The sequence below is a fragment of the Coffea arabica genome, chromosome 4c (assembly GCF_036785885.1).
Source record: "Coffea arabica cultivar ET-39 chromosome 4c, Coffea Arabica ET-39 HiFi, whole genome shotgun sequence".
Classification (NCBI taxonomy): Eukaryota; Viridiplantae; Streptophyta; class Magnoliopsida; order Gentianales; family Rubiaceae; genus Coffea; species Coffea arabica.
Window position 1 is genome coordinate 51,675,199 of NC_092316.1, and position 9,538 is coordinate 51,684,736.

General features: G+C 36.1%; 2 protein-coding genes across 2 annotated transcripts; one reads left to right on the forward strand and one right to left on the reverse strand.

Moving 5' to 3' along the window:
* Positions 1 to 283: 283 nt before the first annotated feature.
* LOC113739349 (protein NRT1/ PTR FAMILY 2.8-like) lies at positions 284 to 3,158 on the forward strand. Its single transcript, XM_027266564.2, has 3 exons — positions 284 to 510; positions 1,032 to 1,249; positions 1,474 to 3,158. Exons 1-3 carry the CDS (start codon positions 402 to 404, stop codon positions 2,917 to 2,919), a joined length of 1,773 nt encoding a protein of 590 aa, XP_027122365.1. The 5' UTR covers positions 284 to 401; the 3' UTR covers positions 2,920 to 3,158.
* Positions 3,159 to 3,188: 30 nt separating this feature from the next.
* On the reverse strand, positions 3,189 to 5,670 carry LOC113738384 (protein NRT1/ PTR FAMILY 2.11-like). The gene is made up of 4 exons (XM_027265566.2): positions 5,446 to 5,670; positions 5,155 to 5,372; positions 4,432 to 4,988; positions 3,189 to 4,274 (listed from the first exon to the last, which is right to left on the reverse strand). Exons 1-4 carry the CDS (start codon positions 5,558 to 5,560, stop codon positions 3,368 to 3,370), a joined length of 1,797 nt encoding a protein of 598 aa, XP_027121367.1. The 5' UTR covers positions 5,561 to 5,670; the 3' UTR covers positions 3,189 to 3,367.
* Positions 5,671 to 9,538: the final 3,868 nt, after the last annotated feature.

Genomic DNA, 9,538 nt, shown 5'->3' on the forward strand with positions numbered 1-9,538 from the left:
GATTTTAATGGTGCCGAACTACAAGGGCTACCAGTACTTTACAAGAAAAAATCTATGAACTACAACGGCTTCTAGGGCTACCGAATCCTGATATTAAGCCCTTTTGGACCAAAGCAGTTGGAAATAGTAGAATATTCGGTATCATCTTGATACATCAGAGTTGAGAACTATAAAGCTTAGAAACAAATTTCCTAAAAATTTCATGTTTAGCTGTCATTTTACTAATTCTGGTCTTTCAGTCTTGAGTAGGTTTGCCTTTCTCACCAGAACTGACACAATTTTCGGAGGTTCATGTTTTAACAAGTCATGCAGTGAAAAAAAAAGGGGTTTATTGTCTTTCACCAGCTCATTTAGAAAGAAACAAGAAAGACATTCACAGAGGAAGATAGGAGGGGAATCAAATGGCTTTCAATTCTACTAGCCATTCTCCTTCAACCCAACATGAAGATTCTGTTCCTCCTTCCACTTCGAGGAAAGCAGGAGGCTGGAGAGCCATTGCGTACATTCTTGGTAATGAATGCCAATTTGGCAAATCATAGCCATATCCGCGTTTTGAAGTATACATAATGCATGCAAATATATATATTCAACGAGACATTCTTTAATGCTTTCGGGATGCCTTTCTCTCTCTCTCTCTCTGTCTGTTTTTTAGTCTATCTTATATTCAAAAAATCAAGAATAGTTGGAGTTGAGTTGGGTTGTTATTTTTGTTTAGTGGTAGAGCTAGGACTTGAGAGCATGAGACAAGATGCACAGGCAGTATTTGCATGTTGAGAAATTACTAGCATTGTAGTTGTTCCTTTTTTTTTTTTTAATTTTTTTTTGGAGAGGAGGGAGAAAGGAGGGAGTTTCTGAGTATTGCAAGAATATAGCTAGACAGGTGACTGCTCCTCTCGCTTGCCTAATAGATTAATAATCAATTTATTCATTCTAACAAAAGGCCTCTATTACATATATATTTGATTATTGAGATTGAATAAATATGATGGATTGATTTGCTCATTTTTGGCTCTCTTTTGTTCTTTTGCAAGGTAATGAATCATTTGAGAAGTTGGCATCCATGAGCTTGATAGCCAATTTAACAGTGTACTTGCGAACAAAGTACAATTTGGGTGGCATATTTCTTGTTAATGTGGTTACTATTTGGACGGGCTCTTCCAACGTCTTGTCAATAGCCGGGGCTGTTGTCTCAGATGCCTATTTGGGCAGATTCCTTACTCTTCTCTTTGGCTCCATATCCTCTCTTGTGGTATAATTGATCTCCTTCAATCCCATTTTGATTTTTCCCAAAAGAAGTACCCAACATTTTCTGCACTTGTGGTATAATTGGGACTAGACTGGTACCTAATCTTTCTTTGTTCACTTTGAGCAAATGTTGTTCAAGATATTTCTTGAATTTGCGTGAAATTGTACATGATATTTTTGAAAAATCTTGTATCCAAAAAATATGACCACTCAATTTTCTTGAAACAGGGCATGGGCACAATAGCTTTGACTGCAGCCATACCTGAACTGAGGCCACCAGCCTGCCATGAGCCATCTGTATGCGAACAGCCTCGGGGATGGCAGATTGTGGTGCTTCTTTTAGGCCTTCTTCTGTTGGCTACAGGTGCAGGGGGCATTAGGCCCTGTAACATTGCCTTTGGGGCTGATCAATTTGACACAAGGACAGAAAAGGGAAGAGCACGTCTGGAAAGCTTTTTCAATTGGTGGTACTTCTCATTCACCATTGCACTCATGATAGCCCTCACTGGAGTTGTCTATGTTCAGACAAACATTAGCTGGGCAATAGGATTTGCTATTCCGACAGTTTGCCTAGCTTGTTCGATAATCATTTTTTTGATTGGTCGCAGAACCTACATAATCAGGAAGCCTCAGGGGAGTATTTTTATAGACATGGCTAAGGTGATCAGTGCATCGATCAAGAAAAGAAAGGTAAACCTGAGACAAAGTAGTGATCATACCTTCTATAGTCCTGCAACAGATGAAGAGCTGGAGCCAACTAAACTGATGCTGACTGACAGATTCAACTGCCTAAATAAGGCTGCTGTAATCCTTGACTCAAGTGAACTGGATTGTCAAGGTCAGCCCACAGATAGTTGGAGATTATGTAGCGTGCAACAAGTGGAACAGTTAAAATGCTTGGTTGGTATCGTGCCAGTATGGTGCTCCGCTATTGGTTGTTTTGTAGTCATGGACCAGCAGAATACGTTTGGGAACCTTCAGGGAATTCAGATGAATCAATTTCTAGGACCTCATTTCAAAGTTCCACCGGCTTGGATGGGAAACACGTCAATGCTAGCTCTATCCTTTTGGATATTCATATACCAAAGCCTCTATCTCCCGACGTCAAGGAAAATCATGAAAAGGGACGCAAGAATAACACTGAAAGAAAAAATTAGAACTGGCATTGTGATGTCAATTTTGTGCATGGTTATGGCTGGTATCGTTGAGAAAAAGAGGCGAGAATCGGCTTTAAAACACGGATCTCATGTTTCTCCTCTTAGTATCGGATTTCTCCTGCCTCAGTTTGTTCTATCAGGCTTGACAGAAGCTTTTGCAGCTGTTGCTATAATGGAATTTTTTACTGTCCAGATGCCTGAGAGCATGAGAAGTATTGCAGGTGCTGTGTTTTTCTTAAGTTTGTCAATTGGCAGCTACTTAAGTTCTCTTATTGTCAATATTATTCACGTTGCAACTGGAAAAAATGGGAGACAGCCATGGTTGGGAGATCATGATCTTAACAAGAACAGGCTGGACTACTACTATTTCATCATTGCATCTCTAGGAGTAATCAATTTTGTATACTTCACCTTCTTTGCCGGCAATTATGTATCTAGCAAGAAAGCTATAACCACTGGGGGGGATCTGCAGCTGGACAACCACTCAATTTCCCAATCTAGAAAATTTTCTGCTTGATGGGACACAAAGGATGAAGAGAAAGGATTGCAAACACATCGTCCTTAACCAGCAGACACAGTTTAGTTTGATTTCAATCAGAGCGAGCATCTGATATTGAGTATAGGATTAGACCTTGGAAATTTTGTTCGTCGTAGTGCTTTCTTCTTTTACACGCAGGAAAATGCTTTGCTCTTCATCGTTCCTTGGCACTATTAGTACTAAGAAATGATTCTTTTTTGGATTGAGGTTGCAAAGAAGATCTTTGTTATCAGAAGGCATAAAGAGTTTGTGACTGTAGGAGCATGCCTAGAACATGTACAAAAAACCAAAGGCAAGATGACACCAAAAGGCAGCAGATGTGTCAAACTGATACCAAGATAGATGTAGACATGCGCATAGACTGGTAAAGATAACGAGCTAGATTGATAAGATCATCTTAACACCAATTAAATGTACACGAGTTTAATCAAACAGGATGGTGTTTTGAATTTATTTCATCCATGGGAGCAGCAACTGGGATGTCCTTGCCCTGTGTTCCTATGTACTTGTACCACTTTGCACAAACGAGAAAATATCCTAGGTTTATGATCCCCAAAGCAGCAACCAGGTAGTAAAAATAATCCAATCTTCCCTTGTTGAGGTCTTGATCCAACCAACTACGTCCTGATGCGTCTCTGGTTACCCTATTGATGACCGAAATCAAGGAGCTGCCCATATAATCAGTCATTGCAGCACCGCAAGACAAGAAGGACCCTCCAAAACTTCTCATGCTCTCAGGGAACTCCTTGTAGAAAAATGCAACTTGACCAATAATGGCAAATGATTCTGAAACCCCAATTAATGCCAACTGAGGAATCAACCAACGAGCATTCATCGGAGAAATGCCACCTTCGCTTGGTGCTGTTCCTACGAATGGCATAGAAAGAGCCATTGTTCTCCTCTTGTATTCCACTACTCCAGATAGTATCAAAGCGATTGGAGCAATAACCATGCCAACACCAATCTTTTTCAGGACTGTGATGCCTTCTTCTCTGTTGGTGATCCTTCGAAGTAGCGGAACCATGACTGCATCATAGATAGCTGTGCATATTGAAAAGCCTAGCAAGGAAAAGATTATGAAAGATGCTGGCGGGATTTTAACGTTTCCAATTCCTATTCGTCTATCAGATTGGATGGCCTGGAAAACTACGTAGGTATGTATCTGCTTCAGAGCCACAAAGTACATAGCACCTGCAAACCATATAGGAATTATTCTAACCACACATTTCAATTCTTCCACCTGCTGGATGCTGCAAAGTCTCCATGGATTGGAAGCTGAGCCATCTAGGTTCATACGGTCTTCTGGAGTTATGATTGCTGCTTTAGTGAGGAACCTGAATCAATTCCTCTTGTCTTAGTAGTGGAAACTAAGAGTGACAAGAAATGACAATTAACAATTTTTCGTAAATAAATGAAAGGTTTAGAGGGTTCTGTACAAGGAAGCTTTGAGTTGATTGATTCAAACTTCGATGTCTGGACATCAATTATTACCTGAACTGATCTGTGTAAGGAAGCTTCGAGTTAATTGAATTGGAGGAAATGTAAGCAAATAGAGAATCCCAAGGATGATCTGGTAAATGCATATGCCTCTTTTTAATTGCAGCCACCATCACCTGAGCCATACTTGTCAAGGGACTGCCTTGTGGCGTTATCATCACATACATTCTCGTGCCCACGAAGAAGAAAAGGCATGATATAAACATAAGAAATGTAGGAATCGCAAACCCCAGAGCCCAGTTGACACTGTTTTGGACGTAGACCAAGACCGTGAATGATACCATCACAGCAACTGTGGTGGTGAAATAATACCAACTGAAAAAACTGTTGATTCCCTTTCTCCCTGATTCGGTATTGGGATTGAATTGATCTGCTCCAAAAGGAATGTTACATGGTCGCACGCCACCAGCTCCTATTATCAGCAATCCAAATCCACTTAATAAAATAGTAAGTTGGCCTGATGTTGCTTCGGCGCATTTGCTGCTTCCTTTTTGGCAGGAAGGAGGATGCAGATTAGGGATCAATGCTGTTAGTGTTAGCACCAGCATTCCCTGTAATTCATGCATACCAGAAGCTAAAGATCAAACAAATATGCTCGGAATTCGACTCCTATATTCTTCTTTCTATATAATTCAAGAGGACAAGGATTATATTACTTCAGTTTCTCATAAAGAGAAACATCAGCCTGGAAACATTAAATTGTTTATGCTACATTACCAAGAAATAGCATATAGAAGCGAAGGCGAGAGTCTTGTATCGACCAAAATAAGTATCGGACAAGAATGCTCCGACCAAGGTTCCCAAATGGCCGGTACCACTGAAGATATTGAGGAGATTGGTTGCAGTAATGGGCTTCATATTGAAGACAGTGGTCAGATACACCAACAGATTTGCTCCGATTCCAAATCCTCCCAGCTTATCAAACATTTCATTCCCTGCCAGAATTTTACTTTTAATTTCTCCCAAAGATTATAAACTTCTACAGAAATGCATGTTTAAAATCATTACCTATAATAAAAGGCATGACTTTGACCCCTTTGTACTTGATTTCATGACTAACTTCGAGAGATGTTTCATCCAATTTCAAGTCGGTACTGTCATCTGTAGTAGAACTCAGTCCCATTGTTCCCTGCTCTTCTGCCTCTTTTTGCTATTTTTATTGTACTAATGGGATGACCTTACTTTTTTGCTTGTGTTGCTATGGATTTATGATGTCTAATAGATTTTGAAGCAACATATATAGAGAGAGTTCTATATATTCTTTGAATCTCTCTAACAGTGTTGATCCTTGTAAACATCTCTCCGTACCCTGCTTCAGGTTCAACAAGTGTACAAAATGACAAATCTGGAGCCAGTGTAACTACCCTTACTCATTAAGAATGTTTCATAGAGGGATAATTTCAGAAACCTCCCTTAAGGTTTCTAGTAGTTTCGCGTAGCGCTCTTGAAGTCATAAAAATATCACTTGCTCATCCTATTCTCAAATTTTTGCAACATCCTCAACCCAATTCAAATTAGATGAATAAAATACTCATCTTGGGAAAGAGAACATAATTTCTTTCTAACAATGTCCTTCATTGCCTTGCTTTTTTTTTTTTTTTTAAATTGTACGTATAATAATCAAATGTTAAAAATAAGGAGAAAAAGTATGAAGATGTACTTTTTTTTTAAAAGGGACAAAATATAGCAGTCGTAACCGTAAGCAATCTACTTTTTTAATGTACAAACAAATGATAAAAGTTTATTTAACATGTTTTCAGATTACAAAATAATATTTTCCTTTAGAGTGTGTCTATTTGGTACTCTAAGGTCACATAGTAAAAAATAAATCTGGTATTGTTTTTTTTTAAATAAAAAGGTAGATTTCATGCATAAAAGTGTTGCAATTTAGGGGTCAACTATGATTTTAAAACTTCAATATTGGGTCCACATTTATTTATATATATACTTGTCGTGTGCCCTTAGATTACCAAGTCAGAAAGTATTTATTTTTATGTAAAATATTTTGATTGAATTTAATAAATTTTTTGAACCGTTTAGAATCTTTAACTTTTATTTATCTAGATTGATAGCTTAAAATTTTAGAAAAGGGAAAATTTTTTTAATTACATTTAAAAACTAATTTGAGATGGTTAGATGATGAAAATTTTTCATCTTTACAATATTTTAAATTGTTTTTATATTCTTTTGAAATTATTTATAATTCATCAATTTTAAATTTTGTCTTCAAATTATAGATAATATTTGCTAAAGTATCTCTCAACCCCAAACTTATACTTTTTTTAATTAAAAAAAAACATCCATCAAGTTATCAAATGTCAAAGGATTTTAAATTGATTTGTTAGTACAACTAAGGGACCACAACAAAAGGGCAAATTTGGAATGAAATTAATTTTCTCCTTCTTAACCTAAAAATAGTATTTTAATTATATAATTTGAATTGGGTCGAGAATGATACAAAAATTTAAAAATAAAGGAGGCAAACGATATTTTTAAAACTTTAAGGGAGTTAAGTGAAACTATTAGAAACCTAATAGAGGTTTCTGAAATTATCCCTTTTATAAAACTCTTTAAGCCTTGGATTAGAGTACACAAAGCACACAAGCCAGTATGGGTAAGTAATTAATGCAATTACAACTTTCAATTTTGTACAGATCCAAGTCCGTATAATTCTTTGCAGACTGCTGTGACAACTGTTGAAGTGCCAAAAACAGAACGATGACAAGGAAGCATAAATTTGGAAGCGGTGTCAAGCGGCTTTGATGATTCTGTTGGAACTCTAGTAATTGGTACTAAATGTTCCTTGTCCTCTGCATCGAGTGTTTTGGGTGGACACGGAAATTGCGTCACTTATATGTAGGCAAAAAAATTTTTTTTCTGAAGGATGGAAAAGGTTCAAGTTATATAAAAAGGAAGGGAACGTTCTTTGATCTAAAAATCTAGGCTGCTATGAACCTAAAGTGACTCAAAAACTAGACTTCACTTAAGTTGGATATCCTTTTGTTTTCTTCTTTCCTATTCCTTTTATATAAGACTTGCTGTAACCGACACGAATATGTAACTGCTGCTGATTTACTGGTTGAAACCGTCTCTTTTTCATAGGGATCGAGTTGAATCAAATTCGAGTATGGCGAAAGATGCTCGAGCTCAAGCTCAAGCTAGAGCACGTAGTGTTATTGGAATTCGAGTTTGAACTCAATGCATTGCTCACAGAACTCGAGCTCGACTCGCATTGGTTCGAGTCTATATGAGTTTTATCGAGTTCGAGTCAGAAAATTTCATTTTATTGACAATTTTTAAGCGAAAAGACATTATTGACCTTTAAAAATTTTCATATGACCTGAAACATTTCGTTAATTCAACCACTCTTTTGGACATAAGGGTAATTTCATAATAATAATATATTAAAAAATTAAAATTAAAAAACTCAATAAGGCTCGATGAGCTTTCGAGCATTGCACCTGGTTACTTTAATTCGACTTGCTCGGCTTATTGATCTACTCAAACTCAACTCAAACTCGGTCAACCTGAATCCGAGTCAAGTTTTTGATCGAGCTCCTCGCGAGCAACTTAGTTGGATTACAACCTTACTTTTTCCTTCAATTTTTTACATCACATTGTTCTTTACTCTTGTTTCATGTTTCCTAAGATGACGGTTACATCCACTTTCCACTAAAACCTATAGCAATGTTGTTAAACTCGAAACGAATAGCGATTTGGTTAAACTATTAGATTAGGGATCAATTAGTCGGATCGGTTAGACCATTCTTAAAAATCTGTTGACGTCAACTTGATGTCATAATTATTTTATATTTTTATAAGTTTAAAAAATATTGAAATTAAGTTCTTGGTTACATTCAATCAACTATACAAATGTCCCAAAAATATTAGACTTGCAATCAAATATACACCTAAAATTTATATATAAAAATGTAAATGCAAGACTAAAACATGTCCATTTTCCAAAACTAAATGAAGATAAATTAATGCAAGTTAGGATCACTGATGCTAAATTAATAAAATGATAGAGATAAAAACTTCTTGATTAGAGATCATTTAGGGAAGCGAGTGATTTTCATGTTAATACTAAGTGGGTGGCATTTTCTTATTTCTATTAATAAATGAAAATTTTACAATTTAGTTAATTCAAAATATGTTTAGAAAAAACAAGAACGAAAAGTTTGAGAATCAGATCAATTAGTCGAACCGGATCATTGGTTTAACTCGTTTTTGAAGGTTTTGACTACATTTTGCCCAAATCGGTTTTATTCTACAAATCAGCTCAAGAAGGAGGCTAGTTCACGATCGGATCGGTCAGACCGGCCGGTCCAATTCAGGTCTAACAACACTTACCTATAATGCATGAAATGCAACTACCCATCTACTTTTATTTTACCTTTAAGAAGTCATTCAAGTGCTTGAATTTTTGAAAAAATAAAGCCAATAAGTGAAAGTATATAAATACAATTTTGCGAGAGAGAATAATAATTGTTAGTATATATATTTACATATTAGATTAGGTGTGATTTAAGTGTACTGAAAGTACAGACTAAATAACCGTCTTTAATTTTATAAAATTTATAGTCTTCTTGGACTCACGAATTGGAGTGCTTGTGAAGTAAAATGTGAAAAGTTTGGATAAGATTGACTGAACTATACAGTCAAATTATAAGGAACTTGGTTTTAATTCATAAATTCTCGCAAACAATTTTCTCATATCCTAACATTAACCTAATAAATATTCTTAAAAAGTGAATGGATAAATAAGTGAATTAATAATCATGCACATATTTTTCACCGATTACAAAAAAAAAAAAGAAGAAGGTCCCTTTCCCACTACATAATTAAAGAGAGGTAATTACGGTAGCTTCCTCCTCTTGCTGCCATGGCAAGCTTGGCATTGGCAACTTTTTTTTTTTAAGGTTGACCTTGTGGGCCAATTTTATTCAAAGTTAAAGTAATTAATTATTTGGTTAGTGAACAAATCCAATAAGTTTTACCAGTATTCATCGTCGGATCAAATCTATCATTAAAATGCATCTAACTCAAAACCAGTGTTTAAAAAACATAACAACAAAAGGTATCTCGTTGATTCATACAA

What these genes read in the sequence shown, in the direction of transcription:
- LOC113738384 (XM_027265566.2), bottom strand. Translation starts at nt 5,560, where the DNA reads ATGGGACTGAGTTCTACTACAGATGACAGTACCGACTTGAAATTGGAT. An exon ending in AGTCATGCCTTTTATTATAG is followed by an intron (nt 5,373 to 5,445) that starts GTAATGATTTTA and finishes AAATTCTGGCAG; the next exon opens with GGAATGAAATGTTTGATAAG. An exon ending in CCTTACACAGATCAGTTCAG is followed by an intron (nt 4,275 to 4,431) that starts GTAATAATTGAT and finishes GAATTGATTCAG; the next exon opens with GTTCCTCACTAAAGCAGCAA.
- LOC113739349 (XM_027266564.2), top strand. Translation starts at nt 402, where the DNA reads ATGGCTTTCAATTCTACTAGCCATTCTCCTTCAACCCAACATGAAGAT. An exon ending in AGCCATTGCGTACATTCTTG is followed by an intron (nt 511 to 1,031) that starts GTAATGAATGCC and finishes TTCTTTTGCAAG; the next exon opens with GTAATGAATCATTTGAGAAG. An exon ending in GCTCCATATCCTCTCTTGTG is followed by an intron (nt 1,250 to 1,473) that starts GTATAATTGATC and finishes TTCTTGAAACAG; the next exon opens with GGCATGGGCACAATAGCTTT.